General features: G+C 31.8%; 3 protein-coding genes across 6 annotated transcripts in view; 2 read left to right on the forward strand and 1 right to left on the reverse strand.

Moving 5' to 3' along the window:
- LOC140052385 (mutS protein homolog 5-like) overlaps positions 1–7,441 on the forward strand; it is a 68,023-nt gene extending 60,582 nt beyond the window's left edge. For all 4 annotated transcript variants that reach the window (XM_072097985.1, XM_072097984.1, XM_072097987.1 and 1 more), the window contains 8 exons: positions 2,607–2,652; positions 3,133–3,174; positions 3,491–3,587; positions 3,933–4,149; positions 4,740–4,889; positions 5,247–5,465; positions 5,694–5,831; positions 6,342–7,441. In XM_072097985.1, coding sequence (XP_071954086.1) covers positions 2,607–2,652; positions 3,133–3,174; positions 3,491–3,587; positions 3,933–4,149; positions 4,740–4,889; positions 5,247–5,465; positions 5,694–5,831; positions 6,342–6,521 — 1,089 coding nt within the window. In that variant the 3' untranslated portion in view covers positions 6,522–7,441. The remainder of the gene's footprint in view (positions 1–2,606; positions 2,653–3,132; positions 3,175–3,490; positions 3,588–3,932; positions 4,150–4,739; positions 4,890–5,246; positions 5,466–5,693; positions 5,832–6,341) is intronic.
- On the reverse strand, positions 81–2,131 carry LOC140052388 (zinc finger CCHC domain-containing protein 24-like). Its single transcript, XM_072097989.1, has 3 exons — positions 2,029–2,131; positions 1,795–1,941; positions 81–1,302 (listed from the first exon to the last, which is right to left on the reverse strand). The coding sequence occupies exons 1-3, from the start codon at positions 2,077–2,079 to the stop codon at positions 1,195–1,197; spliced, it is 306 nt and encodes a 101-aa protein (XP_071954090.1). The 5' UTR covers positions 2,080–2,131; the 3' UTR covers positions 81–1,194.
- Positions 7,442–8,084: 643 nt separating the features above from the next.
- On the forward strand, positions 8,085–19,443 carry LOC140051892 (PDZ domain-containing protein GIPC3-like). The gene is made up of 5 exons (XM_072097232.1): positions 8,085–8,590; positions 8,911–9,277; positions 12,422–12,540; positions 17,553–17,634; positions 18,263–19,443. Exons 1-5 carry the CDS (start codon positions 8,216–8,218, stop codon positions 18,412–18,414), a joined length of 1,095 nt encoding a protein of 364 aa, XP_071953333.1. The 5' UTR covers positions 8,085–8,215; the 3' UTR covers positions 18,415–19,443.
- Positions 19,444–20,055: the final 612 nt, after the last annotated feature.

A 20,055-nucleotide genomic window follows, 5' to 3' on the forward strand; every position in this document is an offset into this window, starting at 1 on the left:
CTGTAATGTTGGCAGGTACACAGATGGCACACAGCAAAAGATCAATAACACAGTCATAATTCTAAAGCATGTATTTATTAATATCATTATTTTAATACTAGTCAACATAAAATATAAAATTAGTTCTATAATCTGATTCATTTAAAGATGTATTGTCCCCCAGAAAACATGAAAAATGATTGATTAAATCATATTTTGAATAGATTATTTTGTAGTTTTAATAAAGTTAATCACTTCCATAGAAAAAAACGACAAAAAATAATGTTTTCACTTATAAAATAACATAATAAATAGTTAATTTCAACCGAAAATCCATTCACTGGCAGCCAATAAACATTATTTTTCAGGGGGACAATACATCTTTCAGTGGAAACTTTTGTGCTAAACAGTTGGTAAATACATAGCTCAAACACTCCTTTAGTATTTAAACTAAATTTATTTTAATACACCTGAATGAATCCTTTTTGATTAGTTTATTTTATATTTCACAATACATTATTGGTTCTATTACATAGTCAGCTTGTTGTGAACTCTTTTTTTTTTGGTCTGGTAACTGTTGCAAAAACTGTGGCCAAATTCTTTGTGCCATAATTGGTCTAGGGCCTAGTTTGCAACATTCACAGTAGGTGAAATGTTTTGTATTGGTGATTTATTGAAAGTTGAACTAGTTTAGTGAACTGCTCTCCCAACTCTCCATTCCACTGAACATTCATTATTTCAGTTATAGAAAATATATTCCTACTGTTCTAAGGTAAAACCATGTAATACAACTACTGATTAGAACATTGTTGTTGTTATTGTTCAAAAACAAAATTAACCAATCAAATATAAAGGATACACTTTGGTGTTGTCATATAGTAAAGATTATTCAATACACTACATTTATCTTTGGTCTACAGTACTTAAGTAATTAACTTCGTATACTAATTGTATTGCTAACAACCTTAAATTCTAGATAATATCATGTTTTGTTTTAACCACTGTTCATAGGACAGGAAGGAAAATTGGACTGGAACTACAACATAAAGTTTTTGTTTTGTGTTTTGACTGACACTTATTTTAATTTGCAATGTTTGTTTTTAATTAATTTTAGGAATAATTTTGTTAATGACAGTAAGACTTGAGTATATTAAAACAAAAAACATCTTTGAAAATCCTGAAATTAACAGGTTTCTTTTTGCTTTAGACCTATGACTATGGATTATATTCTTTGCAGGAATATCGAAGTTTCGTGCACATCTCACACAAATTGTTATTATGATGTTCTCTATTGTATTCCCCTTCTGTTGGTTTAAGTGGATTCTAAAGGAAGTAGAAAAATTGAATTATACTAATGAAAAAAATTAAATGATGATGCAATTTATTAATCTTAATGTGTATGGTGTATGTATAGTGCTTTAAATTTTGATTATATGTATATTTGTGTGTTATTAATAGTTTTTCAACAATAGTAATAATTTAATTCACTGCAGAAAAAGCTGGGCAACAGGACAGTAGGATGTGCCAGTTTGTCCAATAAAAAGCTCCCCACATTATATTTAAAATGTGTGTTTAATACATTGTTGAGATATCCACCAATTGAAGATTAATGTAACCATATAGATACTGTACTCATTTAGGTTAAATTAACCACTTTTGCAGGTTTACTGTTTGTATCAGTGTAGTATGTTAACATCGGTTATACATTTCCCAACAACTCGCACTGAAGCACTGGCACATAAATACTGGTTAAATATAGGGTAAATGAAGAAAGGGTACGATAACAACTACTTTAATTGACTTAGTTAACCTTACCTGTTTGTGAGGATACACATTTATCTTGCATTTTTTACATTGTTGTCCCATGTTAGCCCATGAATTGGCACTGCTCCAAGTTTTTCTACACGATGTACATTTGAATTCTCCAAAAGCACGTTTTTTCCCTTGGTATGGTGTTTTTGCCTAGTTAATGATAATCATAACATAATTATTGTTTACTTGTTTTGGTAGATTGAAGTCTCACTAAACAAACAATATACTATACTGTACCTCAGGCTGTGTCTCAGACTGACGTGTCTTAGACCGTGTCTTAGGAGGCATAATGTTGCAGAAACAATTTATTACAAATATTCTAATGATATTTGTCTGACGTATCTCTGAAGCAGTCTAGCAATCTGTAATCAAAATACTTTTTTGAAAATAAAATAGAAACTGGAATTTCCAGAAACTGAAATTTCCAGAAACTGAAGTGTGAATAAGAAATGGTCCAATGAATTTCCACAAAAGCCTAATGAAACAGAGAGTACATTGTATTATAGCGTCATTTTTTGTCTTTTTGTTTATGTTGCTACCCATTAATCAATATGATTTTGACATTTGATATGTTTTGATAAGCTTTCTTTGGCCTACTAGCCTTTTAAAAAATATAGTAGATGTGAGACATTTTTTGTAAAGATTTTTTTATAACCAATAAAACTGGTTTCTCCTCATGACATGACATTACCACATCAAGTTTTTAACACAGCATATTTTTATCATTTACTTTCAAAATTATATTTTACAAAATATAAAAAGATGGTTTGATTTAATGTGTTTATATAAACATTATTTATTTTAACTTGTTATAGTTTATGTCTAATGACCGAGTTCACTACAAAAGTGCTGGCACAAATGGTGAGTTAAATAATTATATAAATGTTAAAATGTTAAATGTAAATGTTAAATGTATTATTACTGGTCCTCAAGTCTAACTGGAAACTGAGGAAATTCGGATTAGGCACTCCACGGACCCATGGCAGCCAGCAGTGCAGCGCCTACCAGATCAGCACACCGGGAGACGATCCCCTATTCTTTTTGAAAAATGTAACTTCTTTAACGTGCACTCTCATATAAAATGAAATTACAAGTTGTTTTTAAAGAAAAGAGTAAGGGCAGTTTTTTTTAATTTGAATTTAAATTAACAAGTAAATCTCTAAGCACTTTTCTGGGATCTTTAGTGTTTACTGCACAGTTCAACCTTCAGATCCCAGGGTTCTCAAGTACTACATGCGCAGAATGACTGAATGGCGTGATGCAGATAATAAAAACTACTAACATTTCTATTTACTACTGAATTTAATAGTCATTAGTTGGTCATTAATTTTCCTTTTCTAGCATTGGATGAAAAACTAGGAGATACTCAATGTGTCATTACAGGTAAAACATTCATATTCAGTTACCTTACAGCAACCTTTACAACATTAACATATGTTGTCCACACAATGTGCTAGAAGTTACATTGGTTATGGGTTTAATTATACATAGTATACAAATAATTAATGTTTAAAGTCTGAGTTAAATTGAAAATAGATCTTGTATATAGTCCTTAACATTTGTTTTATTTATTGTTTAAACTTTTTAGTAGGATATCTGTATTTTGATCAACTATTGGTTATTTTGGGTTTTAAGTCTGCCATGATTATCTAGTCTCAAGACAAACAATTTCTGAAGACATTTTATATTTTAATATTAGACCATGAGACACAGATTATGCATAGACTTCAGAATAGTATCTTGGAGAGAAGTGCAGTCCTTCTGAAAGTGATGGATCTAGCGGCAGAGTTGGATTGGTAAATTTTGCTATTATTTATCATCAAATAAAATGCCAGGTTTTATTTGCGAATAGATGTGAAATCACCAATACAAATATCAAAAAATGTCTAATTCAATCAATTGAATAGCACTATGCAAAGAAATGCCATTGTGCAACTGCCTTATAAGGTATGTGCAATTTTCAGTGACAGATCCAGAATTTTGAAAATGGTAAAAGAAAATGTTGAACTGAACCTAATGTCTATTTTGCATTGTAATCTGTGGAATTTAACAATATCACGTTGCTTTGAAACTGGTGTTATATCATGGTTCAATTAATTTCTTGTTAGTTAATAGATATTTGTAATTTGATATTTTGACAGTTTATTAGCACTTACAGTGGCAGCTATGGAGAATAACTATGTGAGACCAGAACTAAAGACTGACAACATCATAGAGATATATGGAGGTCGTCATCCTTTGCAAGAAATATGTGTTGGAACTTTTGTGCCGAATGACACCTATTCTGGAGGCAGCCACAGAAAGATGAAGTTATTGACTGGACCTAATGCAAGCGGTAAAAGTGTTTATCTAAAACAGGTAAAACAGTATACAATTAATGAAGGGGGAGAATATTTTATGAGTTGAAAGATTTGTTCTATTTAATGATGTGAATCTGGGAAGACAGTCGGACTTTCAATGAATGAAAATGTTCTTTCTATCAAATTCAACGAATACAGACTATTAATTGTTTTATAAGAAAGATATATTGTCGCATGAAAACAATTTTTAAAATTTTGTTGTTGAATATGCTATTATATATCCCATACAGTTATTCACTTTTACCAAAAATTTGATTGAAGAAGAATAAAATGATTTACCAGAAATTGCCAGCCAATAGGTTTTTGGTTGAAATTAACCATTTATTTTGTCTTTTTAAAAGTGAAAACTATGGAAGTGAGTAGCTTTTTTAAAACTACAAAATGGCCTATTCAAAGTTTGATTTTATTAATCTTCATTTTTCAAGTTTTTGGGGGACAGTACATCTTTAACTGTTCTAAAGATAGCTTTTATTCAATCAATCCGCTGCTTCTATATCGAATAAGTTTCTATTTAAAAAATATTTTGTTAAAAAAGAAGAATAAATATACTCAACTTGATTTATAGTTTACATGTTTTGTTTATTTCAGGTCGGCTTAATTGTGTTCATGGCACACATTGGTAGCTTTGTTCCAGCAGAAGGCGCAAGTATTGGTCTGTTAGATGGCATTTACACCAGAGTGCAAACAAAAGAGTCTGTTTCTGTAGCCCTGTCAACATTTATGATAGACGTAAATCAGGTAAGAAAAAAAAAAACCTGATGATGGTTAAAGTATTAAGAAGAGATGCTTGTGTAACTATTTTTTATCTTACCTTATAACCCTTCCAGTTTACCGCATTGGAATAATGGTGTTCAAGGGCCTCTTTAATAAAATAAATAAAAAGGAATTACAACAAACAATATGATACATAATTGATATTTGAAATAAATCGCTAGTGCCTAAAGTAATATAATGTAAGTCATATACACTCTCTGAGACGAAGGACTAATAGTAATACTTTAATAATACAGTAGTACTTAATGTTAATGCTTTAAATCATGCGCACACTTAACTGTGACATTTAATGAACTTTAGCTTTGATATTTATCATCACAGATGTCTCAGTGTATTCACAACGCAACAGCTAAGTCTCTGGTGATAGTGGATGAGTTTGGCAAAGGCACTCAAACTGAAGATGGAGTTTCTCTGCTATGTGCATGTCTTAAACATTGGCTTTATAAAGAGCAAGACTGCCCTCATGTACTGGTGTCAACACATTTTCATTGCATCCGTAAACAGCATCTTTTACCTGACTCGCCTCAGCTTATGTATCAGGTAACAAATAGTAAATTCTCGGAAAAATTGACCATGCAAAGGGATAAGTTGAGGTCAAACATTTTAGGTAAAATCGCAAATAAGATCACAACCCTAATTTACTGCAAACTAATGTTCTATATAAATATTTAAAAGATAGCGTATGAATCAGGAATAGTGGTGCTGCATGCCTGAACAGTACTCTTACAATATAATTTGATTACTAAATTTTACTATATTTTTTTTAAGATGATGGATGTAGCACAGATTATGAGTGAGATGATCTTTCTGTTCCAGTTAAAAGAAGGTTGTGTTAGCCACAGTCATGCAAATCAAATTTCTAAGACTGTTGGTCTTCCAGAAGAACTTATTCAAAGAGGAATAGAAGTAAGGTTATAAATAACGCTTGTATATTGATCTATACCCACTGCACGCTAACGTTGTAGCCAATTGCAGGGCATAAGAATTGTGATGTTGAACATACACTGTCTGTATGAAAGCATTTCCATTTTATACCCCAATGATGTATGATTTGGGGCCTGTTGAATGGTAACACTATTAACGTCATATCATTATTCATTCAGGGGCAGATCCAGGAATTTTTAAATAGAGAAGCACTAACATAAATATTAATAGATATCAAAAAGTAGTTTATAGTTTTATTTTAGCTGTCAAAAATAGAGGAGTGTCCTCTGTCATCTCCATCATTAATATTACCATATCATCGGTCTCCATCAATATCATCATTACCATCTTCATAATCATCAGTTACCATTAGTATCTTACCCACCATCATCAATATCATAATCATTGTTATCATCTCCACAATCTACATCATCTATTTGATCTTGATGAAGTACTTTTATTCTGATACGATATTGGTCTTTTTTTCTGCAGGTAACAAACCTGATTGCTGAAAACAAAGTCATTGAGCGTGCAGACACTGTGGACACCAAAAATCAGTTTAAACGAAGTGAGATGATAGTAAATGAGTTCCTTACACTTGATCTGGAAAAAGACACTCTGACAGACTTCTTACAAGATCTTGTGCTTCCTACTGCAAATAATATTTTATAGTTGTTGGTTGTCAATATCTAATATAAACATGATTCTATAAGCTAGGCCTTTCCAATAACTTTCCAGCCTAGTCCAGAAGTAAGCCTTGAGTCTGATTCTGCCAACTAGAGATAATATTTGGTCTAATGTGGGAAAAGAAACTTGCTGTACCCTTCCCCACCACCTGTGGATCTATCAGTGCTGTATTTTAGATTTAAATGAAGATAATAGAGGACTAAAGTTTGTTTTTCACATTGTAGTTGTAGCCTCTTAAATATATAATTTTCCATTATTGAACAAAATCCACACCATGATGGGATAATTATTTTTGCACTTTTTCCATGGTTTTGTATTTTTTCAACAATATTTGTATTGAACTTTTAAAATCAGATTAATTTTTACATTCCTTAAGATTAAAGTCTGTAAATATATTTAATTACTTGAATTTTACTAGAAACGCCTTGATACATAATATTGGTTACATTTAATATGCGCTTCAAGTAGCAGAGTTAACTTATAGTAATGTTGTTACAGTACAGTACTATTAAAAGTTACATGATAATTCTGTGTGTAATGTTTGTTCAAAATAATTATATAAAAATTGACCAGTTTAAAAAAACACATTGAATAATTTTAATGTTTAAAGGTAGGCTGTGTTGACTAGTAGAAATGAACTGAACAGTTACAGTTTAGGAGATTTTGCTTAGTGAAACATCTTAATTGCAAGTCGATGATTTTGCTTAAGTCAGTATTCAAAATTAATAATTGTGCATATTTAAAAAAAAAATCTTGTATGACAAATAAAGTTTTTTAATTAGTACTACTTCACTATTTTGACTTCAGTAAAACAATAATAATATACTATAATGTCACATCAAGTAAAACTGCGGATTTATGGCAACTAAGCATTCACAAAGTTATGGGTAGTATAAGTTAGCTTTTTAAAAAAAAGACGACATACTGCTGATACAGAGTTCCCTTCAGTTTTGAATTGCAATCTGTTCCTTTCATTAAAATACCTAGTATTGGTATACTAATAAGTTTCCAGTAGGCCTACATCCAATAAAAGTATTGATGTTAATTTTCATCTTCTTCTTTTCTTTATTTCTGTTGTCTTTAACAAGAACGTTTAGTTTACAACACGAAGATAGTCCCTTTATAAGGATAGGACTTTTTTTATATTTTGAGTTTGAAATGTCAGTTTTAAGTAAAATAAGTACTAATTAAAAATAACAAATATTTGAAAAACATTCTTTGTCAATTAACATTTATGCAACATGCGTTTTTATAGAAAAAAAAATCAGAATAAAGGTTTGTAAAAATAAGAAAATAATAAAAATATTTTATTTAGTTCAAAAATCCTTTTTTATCTACACTGTGTGTGGTCGGTCAGAAAGTTTTTAAAAACTTTCTACACCAATTAAAATTAGTTGTAGAGCGCCCTCGCCTCGCCATGAGATGCGCAATGAGTGTAATGATTTGTTCATACTTTTCATTATGCACGCGTTTGACCAATGACGATGGGCGTTATAATTATGATTAGGGGAAACCACTTCCGGGATATATACTGAAAACAACAGCGACAGGACGGACCGGTGCGATCGCTGCGGTTATGACAACGTAGGGAAGGACGGCAGCTAGAATATAAAAAAAAAAACAGTAGGCCTAGGCTAGGTTGGTAAGACATACAGCCTCTTCTTTAGGAAATAATCACAATGCCTCTGTTCCCGAAAAAAAAGAATGACAAAAAGGCGAAAGGGTCTGCCCTAACGGAAAACGAACAGGGAATCGCACAGGCTACCGAACCCCCTTATGTGAATCAAAATGGTGGCGGTAATCGTGGCGTTGGCGGCGGGGGTACTCCCCATAAATCACAGCCTAGTATTCCACCGAGACAGGCCACTCCTGGTGGCGGTGTATATGGCACGGCTGAAATACCCCAGACCCGGCATGCCCCAAAGAAGCAATCTGAGCTAGTTTTCCATACACAGCTTGCACATGGAAGTCCAACGGGCAAGATAGGAGGTTTTACTAATGTCCGAGAATTGTACGAAAAAATTGGAGAAGCCTTCGGGATGTCACCAAAACAGGTTTGTTTACTTTACTTACTTACTTGTTTCCCGTACACTTTCATCTACGGGATCGAGGCGAAAAAAATCCCCTCTTAACGATAAAATCATATTAAATATAAGGTGAAAACTTCAGCGGGTGGTTGGACCATGCGACGTGGGAAACTTTAGTAGTACTATACTTTACTAACTACACTAGACCTAATTTATCTTTTTAAATTTGAGCACTTTTTCCTATCAATCGATAATATAATAAGAGTTGATTGACAGTTTTTTAATTCGAAACTGCTGAAAATTATTTCTTCAATACATTACAGTATATTGTGATTTTTGTTTTTTAGATTTTATTCTGCACCCTAAACACACACATTGTAGATATGACAAGGCTATTAGGAGGACAAATTGGCTTAGAAGATTTTATTTTTGCACACATCAAAGGACAAACTGACGAACTTGCATTTGAAAAAACCGAACAAGCACTCGGACTAACAATTACGGACAATGGTGCTGGCTATGCATTTATTAAAAGGATAAAAGAACATAGCGTTATGGACAAGGATGACCGAATACATGTAGGTGATCATATCGAGTCAATAAACGGAAAAACGATGGTAGGATTACGTCACTTTGAAGTTGCGCAAGCACTTAAAAGCTTACCCGTCAACCAGAGATTCACGTTGGTCATAACACAACCATTGAAAGCTTTCAGTAAGTTTATTTTGAAACTGTGTTTGCGCTCAGGTAGTCAAATGATCATGGTGCCATAGTTGACTCAAGGTCAACTGTGGTCAATCAAATAACCAATCACAGTGTAGTATTTTGCGTTGCAACTAGTGGTCAATCAAATAACCAATCACAGTATAGTATTTTGCGTTGCAACTAGTGGTCAATCAAATAACCAATCACAGTATTTTGTGTTTCAGCTAAAAGTTACACACCGATAACCTGTTAAATGGTGTTTCAACACCAAATTGATTGAGCTTGAGTTTTTTTTAAATGGCATTTACAATCAGTATCCAATTATTTATTTTTTAGTCCTTTTCTGAATGTACTGTATTTTAGGTCATTTTTTTCACACACCATTAACAGGGTACTGTATTTGCTCGGAATAAAACAGAAACATTCCTCTACGGAGCTAGTACTAGTAGTATGTTGTTTTTGAACCTGCTGATAATATTATTATTATTAATACAAGAATTGCAGATTATATCCCATGAAACTATGTTCCAGAGAATATATACCCAGTCAGGGTGGTGCTGTGACTTTTGACCTTGTTATCAGTACTGTACGACATTAGTTTTAGGAGTCCTTAACTGGAGTACTTACTTTACTGAACTACAAAGTGAAATCACCAAGAAATCTTTAATTAATGAAATGTAAAATAAGTGTATCAGAATAAAATTTACAATACACATTTAAATAAGTTCAATTATTGATAATGATATGAGTACTTTAGTAATAATACTACAGTGCAGTATACATTAGTTAGGCATAGATGAGTAGATTAAAAATCAACAATATTTGTGTTGAAATTGTAATTTGATAAATATTGATTGTGTTTATACCACTATAGTATAGTTATGATCTGTTGGGTTTATTCATGCATGTTTTTTGATCTGAGGGCTATCACGTTTGATTTTTCTGTTTGTACTCATGCATGCAGTGTGTGTAATAGATGAATTGCTCATTTATCAATTACTGTTCATTATAAGGAGTTTGCAAGGTAAATAATCACATGACCTTTACTGTATGAGATAGCTTGAATGAATGATTACTCATACATAAATTAAGTTATTATATAAATTACTATAGTGCTGATTCTTTACTTACAGTACCAGATCCAAGTTGAGTAATTAAATAAAAGATAAAACAAGTTTAACTTTGGATTTTACAGGTTAGAAAATAATCTTGAACGAATGATTACTCATGATAAAACAATAAACAGTAAGAGACAGAACAATTTTGATTGAAACTTTCAGGAATCTGAAAAGGATCAAATACAGTATATCAAAACATCAATACTGTAAAAACTGTTGTTTTTATATACTACACACTTGAAAGAACGTGTTTAATTGAAGTTTCACTAAAATTTAACTGTATTTGAAAAAGGTATAACAAGCCGGAAAAATTACCCCTTTTTAATATCGTTTGTTTAAAATTGATTCTAATTGCATTATGAACATCAATAGAGTAGTTAAACTGAGACAAAGGATATAATTGATTTAAATAGCTTGTTATTCATGATTGCAATTATAACTCACTTGCTTTTATTACCATTGTATTGCCAATAATCTCTCATTTAAAAGGGTCATTTCATAGTATATGCCACTTAAGTAAAAGACTTAGTAGTACGGTATCATCAAGTACAGTAGCACTGGTTTATGGGCATGTTAATTAGTAATGAGCGCTAATATTTGCTAAATCTTACAAATTGTTTACAATGCGGAGTGGAGCTTTAGGTCGGTGGTAAACTTGCCTTCAAATCCTAAGGTCCAGGGTTCAATCCTGACTTAGTGATACAACTCACAACTCTTTCTACTCAATTTCCTACAGTAATCCTAAAATTAGACTTTATATAGTTTCTGTAATTGGGAAGTTTGTTGCTGTTTGTGCATGTTAAAAAAGGAAGCTAACATACTGTACAGGTGCTATAGAGACATTATCTTTAACAAAGGGAAAATACTGACCCATACAGTAATGCAGTAGGCCTACATTAGTTTATTTATGGATTATTGTACAGTATTTAGACAGTACTGTACAGTAGGTATTTATTTTTACCAGTAGTAACAGTACCTAGCAATTAACAAAAACCTCTTTATTAATTATAGTGTAAAGTTATTAAAATGGTATATTTTTCATTTAGCCCTCATTTGTGCTACCAAAAGTATACTTGAATGAAAATTGAAAGTACTGTAATATTCATGTATACAGTTTGTTTTGCAGAGAAATGGAATGTACTCTTATTATAATAACAGTAATTTCAATAAAACCTGATCATTGTAGACAAGCTGACTGACTAATGGCAACCTGAATAACTAGCCTTGAGTTACTATTATGATAATTGCAAACTAAATGAAATAATTTTAAGCTATAAGGAAATAACTGGTTAAATAATATTGGAATAAATTGCCTCTATTTTCTTAGCAGGTGAAATGGGACAAATTTCAGTTAACAGATTAATTGGCATTTTTAAAATGGTTAAAAAAACATCCAATTAACCATATAGTTAAACAATTATATTATCAATGTGAATTATTAGCTGCAAGGAAAATTAATGGTATGGTTTGCTCTTTGGAAGTGTTACTGTAGGTTCATGTACACTGTATCTAAATTTGAGTTACTATGTCAGAACAAAAATCGACTAAACTCCACTGTGTCAAAACAAAGCTTTTCAAGATCACAGCTAAAAGTAACACACATTATCCTAAAATATGTTGACATATTGTATACAGTATGTGCAGTTGAATTCCATTGATTTGTACCTTTCTGGAATAAGGAATTACGCTGTATAAATGCAATTTAAATTTCTATCATGTGCAGTATGTGTGCGATGATCATTTTAATGTCAACATAATCTTTTCAGTTCCGTCCAGTTGCTCTATAGTTGACATTGGTGCTGTACTGCAACTAGTTCCTTTTAGTTGAGTTGAAATGTCTTTCAGTTTCAGGTTAACATAAGCATACCTTAATAATAAAAATAGTTAAATATTTGCAATTCAGTATGATGGTAGAAAATTAAATTTTATTTAAATTCTTGTTTCTTCATTTAAAATTTAACTTTGTTACATACAGGTGATTAAAATAATAATAATATACAAACAATTATACATTCAATTAAATTTATTTTTGAAGCTCAAATTCAGCCAAGATCAGCAGCCAAACCACCCACTGCACCAACTGATGGCAAAGTAAAGACTGGTAAAGAAACATTAAGGCTACGAAGCACGGGACAAGCAAGAGTTGAAGCCATTGTAAGTATTGGAGAATACAATAGGGACTTTTCGATTTCTTTTTCGATAACCAGTGGTAGCGCCATGTGCAGTGTGCACTAGATTTCTTTTTGTTTTGTTTGTTCATTGTTTTACTTTACAACACACAAAGTATAATAAACTTAAAGGGGGAATCTGGGTTTAAAATTGGTTTTAAATATCGTTTATTTATTAAATAAAAAATATTATAACAATATAGACATGTCAGAATGAAGAAGTAATAACGAGAAATTTAAAAAATTAAATTTCATATACATTTTAGGGTAAATTCATGGAAAGTCTGTTTTTCAGCAGCTTAGGGAAGCTCATTAATATTCATGAGATATTCACAAAATCACGGCACCAGTGGATTCCAAACTCGCGACGTCATGTACGTTGTGTTTGTCAACTAATTTACATCTCTCTCCCCTGTCAAACGACGACCACCCGATCATTGTGAAATACATTTTTTGTAGATTTTCTAAGCTAGGCCTAAAGTGTAATAATAACAGTAGTAGTATATATTTATTTGACATTTAATGAAATACAAAATTTAGTACAGATACGGAATCATAAATTATACTACAGTATTTTTATACCTCTATAGTACAGATCGTATTATCGGCTTCACGTACAATACTACTCTAGTCCTAGCCTAATAATAATATGGGCGAGAGCCATTCTGACTAGGGATTCCATGCCACGATGGCTACGTTAAAACAATGGGGCCCATGGGCCTAGCTAGCCTACTACTAGACGATTGGCCCATAAATAACAAAACCCATCCTATCAACCAAACTCCTAAACAATCTAAACCTAAAACGTTCTACAAAATCGGCTGTAAATATTGAAGCAAAACAAGGTCCGATCGCCGTCCACACGTATGGTGTCCCGATCGTCTAAGTAGGCCTAAAATAAAATAGGCTTAGTTTACTCTCCAAAAAAGCGGATACTCATGCATCAAGTAGACCAGGTAGTAGGAAGGAGACCTAGCCGATCCGGCCCAGTTAAAAATTGAGCTAGCTAGTGTAGTAGACCCTATGCGAATTGATACTACCAGGCCTTTTACTATAGGCTGCACTACACAAATATTCCAACTCTCTCATTCGAGCTATATTATCTATACCATTCCGGTAGGTCAAGTCGACCTTCAATCAAATACTGTACATCGTTCATGTTGTGATTATAGACGGGTAAAGGGGTATACTCGACCCGACCAGTTTGGTATTGTTGTATCTGCTTATCACGTGACGATGCCAGGCATGGGCAGCAGAGAGAGCACGTGTATCGTCGTCTCGCTCGATCCTCAGCAGCAGGAATGTACAGTATACGTTACGCTTCATTGATTTTGATTTTTCCCTAAGTCGGTGCGAAAATCGGCAAACGTAAAGTGCAAACATATCTAATTTTTCACTGTTTTGATGAATTTTCATAAAAAATTGACTTTATAAATGGGAAGACCGACTAAAATTACATCAGATAAGTATAATTTTACAAAAGTAATTGATATGGTTTATGATAACGAGTCGTCGGAAGATGGACCATTTCACGAATTTCCTATTTTGTAACCACAGTGTGATTTTGCCGTAGCTGCACTTGTTATCTGGCCTGATTTCACAGCCTTCGTTCTGCTTCACTGGGCGCTTATATAAATTGAAACTTTTACCGTTCAAGAGACAAACAAATATATTTTACATTTTTTACTATTCATTTTAAACCCGGAACCCCCCTTTAATAGAAGATATACAAATAATAATAATATAAAAAAAAAGATAAGTGTGTGGATGGAGGCTATAAAAAAATTTAATAATAAACTTAATGTGCCAAGAATGCACATTCAGTGGAATGCCTTGTTGCATTGACTTTATATAAACCGTATATTATATTTTTTGTTTTTGTATTATGAGTTTTTTTTTTCTTTTGCTATGGATATATTATGTCATCATGGTATTCCGAAATAATAATATGAAGGAATGAATTACGCCATACATTCACTGGCGTGTCCACTTCAATTAAAATGTTTGTACATGAGGTGTACCTGTGGATAAGTAGACTACCTACCACCCATGTACATTAGACGTGAATCATTCACTCAAATCGAAAAAATAATGTGATTGGGGCCAATGTCTATCCAGGTAAAAGCGGCATTACAAACACCACTTCTGGTCTGTGTATCACAGTATATTGTACATTCCGTAAACATATTATTATAGGATATAAATAGCTTCTATTACTTCCTTTGAAGGTGCATCATACTACAGTACTATTTACCAGGTTTACAGTTACTACAGTTTATACAACCAATCAAAACAACAACTATCGCACTACATTACCATCAATTTCCTCCGAATTAAAAACATAAAATCTTCAACTTGGTTTCCACGCAATGCAAATACATAAACGCATCGCAAGCAATTTAACCGGTCATGATACAATGGATCATCCGAACTGTGCGTTGTGTCCACATCATTGCGTTGTATCGAAATGGAAACCAACGTTTAATCTAAACTACTGTATTTTTGTTTCTTCTTGTTTTGAATTGTTCTTTGTTTTTGTAAATTAAATATTTTATTGTTATGGTAGTATTATATTGTTGCAATTTAAGGTGTTTTGAGCTCCATATTTAGTAATAAAATTGGAAATTCACCTAAAATGAAAACCAGACATTTGGGCCAGCCTAAGGTGTTCATAATCTAATCTATTGTACCATGCACGAATTTACTATTGTTAAACTATGGTATTGCATGCAATGTTCCATTGTACAGAAATACTACTATAAAGTTGCATTCATTAAATTCAAACAAAAGAATAGTTATTGTGAAGTTATTATTTCCTTAACACTAAAAAGGTATATCAGATGAATACTGTAATACTATTAATGATGAATACTTGATACAGTAAAATCAGTTAAACAATAATGTTTAACCAGTTTTTTAATTCATTGCTGAAAACACTAATCCCTGTTTATAAAACATGCCCACTGTTCCAAATTGTACATAGAAAAAGGTGTTTTAATGTTTTTTGTAATATTTTGATGTTTACTAAACCAACTACTGTACTGTACAGCTACAGTAATTGAATTGGATTTAATATTTTATTTATGTAATTAATATTGCCATAGCCTTTAATAAGAGACCTGCGGGTGTTTTGTTATATTTAACACAAGGTTTAACACAGTACTGTGGAGTACTCATGGAGATTAAAAAGGTGTTCAGAACCAATTAAATTTGCTAAATCAGAGTTTTTTTGTGTTACTTTTGCATCAGCAGCACACGGTACATCTTATTATAACTACAGTAATATCACTGATTACTGTCATGTTTGTTCATTGGCTGGGATCTACAGAATGTCACTGACCGAGAAGTAGCATTTATATATCCATGGTTAATCTGACTTGCTGCTTCGTGCTGAGCTATCTGCAAACACTAAATCCGCTGCCTTTTTCAGACGCAATTAAAAATGTGTACGCCGCGTACAAATCTCTACAATTAAGCTGCAAGTCCGAACAGTTCTTTAGTGTGATTCAGGACATAGAATTAGATCCAGGTCCCTGGATTGGAAGGTTTTAAACTGGAAATAATCTAGCTTACATTTTGTATACGTGCTATATAGTAGCTACAGTACATGGCATGGCAACTGACTTATCAAATACTGTATGGTGTTTCCTATTATAGTATAGTAGCTCAGTATGCTATACATACTGTCGTCTCTATCTTTGGCTGTGTTATGAGATTAAAAACAACACAATGTATATTGATCTCTTCAAACCTGCTGCAAATGTGTTTAATAGGGTCAAGTGTCATAAAGTATATATTTGTATTTCAAAGTCTACTGATTAAAACTGTGCACTTTAAACTAAATATAAATCACCAACAAAATTTAGAACAAAGATTTAAATTTTATGTGGACAAAATTAAAAGATGAATTACTCATAAACATTTGTTTGTATACTATTGACATTCATTTTTTTTATTTATTTATTTCAACTTTATTTATAGAGGGTAACCCTTCCAGCTGAACCCGCAGGCCAGCTGATATTCAGGGGCCCTCTTGAAAATGACAAAATATATAAAACTATACTTAACTAATACGAATCTACTATATACATTTAAATTTAAAACTATGAATATATAAAAAAATAATTATCAAAAAAAATTCAATTAAACAATTACGATAAAATGTGTTTTTTAAAATTAAATTTAAACGAGTTAATATTGGTACATTCTTTCAAAACAGAAGGTAATACATTATATAAAATACAAGCAGAATAAATAAAAGAGCGCCGGAAACATTCCAATTTAACTTTGGGTACCAGCAAGTCTCCCCTGGAAGCAGCCCTAGTCCTCATAGAGTGTATCGGAACAGTGGAAAATCGTTGGGTGATGTATCGAGGGGCAATATTGTTCTTGGCTTTAAAAGCTAGGCAGCCTACCTGGTACTGCACCCTCTGTGACACATTCATGATGTGGAGAGATGTTAGAAGAATGTGAGTGCTGGTGCGAGGCGGAGCTTGAAGAACAACACGCATAGCGCGATTTTAAAGTTTTTGAATCTTATTAATGTTTGTTTTACTTCCGGTGCCCCAGAGAAGAGCACCGTAGTCAATGTGTGGTAAAATTCAGTATCATACCAGACTGTAACTATGGGTATAACTATAATTAAGTCCCACTGAATCAGACGCAGATTTAGGTGCCCCCCCCCCCCCCCCTAAAATTAGTAGCTGTGTCTTTTTAAAATAAAATAATAACTATTTTTCTGCAACCAGACGGATCGTTTTTATCATTTATGTTTCTTGGTGAGCAATAAAACTACTTGCTCATATGAAGGTTTAGATTAAAACAATGCTTATGATACATGTACAGAAGCAGACTATACTGTGTGGTATGATACATTGTTTGTTCAGACTTTGCAAATAGATTGATTGAATATCTGATTATAAATGTACATGTTACAGTGCTGTATATATTAACAAAAGATGTAGAGTTTTATTGATTTTTTCCTTTTGCGCTTTTCAGCCCTTAGAATGGGAAACAAGAGCTGTAAAGAGAATTGATGATTTATTGGAATCATTCATGGGAATAAGAGATGAAGAATTGGGTAAGAAAAATCTTACATCTTATTTACTTGAAATTTATCATATTTAATTATACTAAAATGAATGAAAGGCAACATTGTAACCAGCCACTAATCAGGGGTCACTCCTATACAGTAAGGGGACACTGCTTTTGGTTCCAAAGATATTGTACTCGGTATTTTTTATAGAACGTTTGGGTTCTCATTGGATCTCATAGTGTGGTATGAAATTAAATGTTTACCTAATAAGAGTGCTAGAATTATTTTTATTGTTTATTATTATTATTTTTAATCTTGATCATTAACATGTGAAATTACAGCAGAACTATATCTTAGTTTGATCTTAGTGTTAAAACATATATAGATCATTTGTCACTGGCTATCTTGGTGGTATGTACTGTAGACAAACATCTACTGACCTGTATTTATTAACACAGCTTGTATGAACAAGATGGCGCAATGGTAAGAAGGCTGACTTGTGTGTCACAAGTTTGAGACCTACCTCGTCCTTCAAATTGGATGTTTAGCCATTGATCTGTTTATCTCACAAAATGAATTACCCATGCTATTCTTTCCATAGCAATATCCATTGATCTCTTTCTAATTCTCCTCCAAATAATCAATTTTCTAATTCATCATTTATATCTTTCAGCTGGAACAATGGTTGATCTCGGTAAAGACAAGAAATCACCTATTGAATTTCAAACAGCGCTTAACCAACAACTTGGTGATTTTGAATTTCCAGACGATATTATATTTGATATATGGGGTGCTATTACAGATGCTAGGGCCGGAAGAATATAGAACTTAGTTTAATAAAGCAAACCTTGCACGCATGTACTCGGTTATCAACCCATAATTCCAGGCATAGTTACTAAATCTTATTAAGTGTATTCTAAATTCTATTATCAGTATATACTATACTACAATCGGTGGCTATGGATGCATTTTCACCAGTGGACCCTATTAAAAGTTTTGATGTATAATGTAGTCCATGATACAGTAGGTCCAAAATCAAGAAAACCATTACAATCATTGATACCATTTATTAGTATTTTCACTGAATTTGTACTGAACATGGTTAGAGAGTGACCTTTATTTATGGTTTTTGTTTATACAATTCTTTTCTATCTAAAGAGCCATAAATAAAGTTTAAAGGAGTTAACATTCATATTAGTTATGGCTTTTTGTGGGGAACGGGAAGACGTTAGGAAAAGAGGAAACAAGGACCAAAGTAGCTTTATATTATATTATGTTCATTTCATTTTTTTTTATGTTCATTTTAATTTTTGCCAATCTAATCTTGTACTATTTTGATTATGAAAAGTACTTCGGATAGTTTAATCATGGAGGTACAGTACTGGTTTATTTGATACTGTACATAGGCCTACATTAAAGCATATTTTATTGATTGATTGATTTTATTCGATATTCATACACCAAAGTTAAAATATACAATGTACTAAAAGAATACCAGGATAACCCATTAAGTCGATTATAATTGTATTTTAATACACTGATGTACAGTATACTGCCTGTAAACAGTAGATAATGACCCATATGTACTTATCTTTAAATGTGTTATATTAGTTGCTTTCAGTTCTAAATGTAATCATTGAAACAAAGTTTTGTTTCAGTTTTAAAATTCAAATTTGTTAATATCACATTTACTACAATATAGCTAGAGACAAAGCATTTGGTTTGTTATAACTACTAAATAAAATATCATTTAACTCTAGCAATATTAATAATCCAAGTTTAATATATAATCAATGTTTATTTTAATTTTAGTTCAGGCTATAAACTAAAAATGATATACATTAATGTGTTAATTGTAATCCCAATATTTACTATATTTTTGTTTTAGAGGTAGGTAGATTAACAACATTTCATTTCCATTTAAAAAATAAAAACCTTAATAAGTTTTCAATATTATGTATTAATTTTAGTTATGAAATTTACTTATAAACATAATTTTAATTTTTTAATATTTTACGTGTAAGATACTTTAGTGTTTAGTTTAGTACATTAAATGTCAATATTTACTTAAACATAGTTTCCTTAATTAACACAATTACTATATTTGTAATGTAAGTAGATATTATAATAATATTCATTAACATCTTGTACATAGATATTGTGTTTGAAACTGTACTGTAACTGTTATTAAAATTTAAAAAATATGTGAATTAAGATAATAATGTTAGTTTTAACAATGTAAATGTATGATAGTCAATATTCCCAAAACCAGCTGGAAAAATTGAATTGTACTCATTTATAGCCCAAGTTTTAGTCATAATATACTGAAAGTGAAAGTTATTCAGTGTGTTGATATAGCTGCTAGTTACACATATTACCAGTATACATGCTTATGCTAGGGAAACACAAAAACTATATTGAATTCCACATTCTGGAAATGTTTATTGACTTATTAGCGAAATACTT

Source organism: Antedon mediterranea, chromosome 6 (genome assembly GCF_964355755.1).
Source record: "Antedon mediterranea chromosome 6, ecAntMedi1.1, whole genome shotgun sequence".
In the NCBI taxonomy this organism is placed as follows: domain Eukaryota; kingdom Metazoa; phylum Echinodermata; class Crinoidea; order Comatulida; family Antedonidae; genus Antedon; species Antedon mediterranea.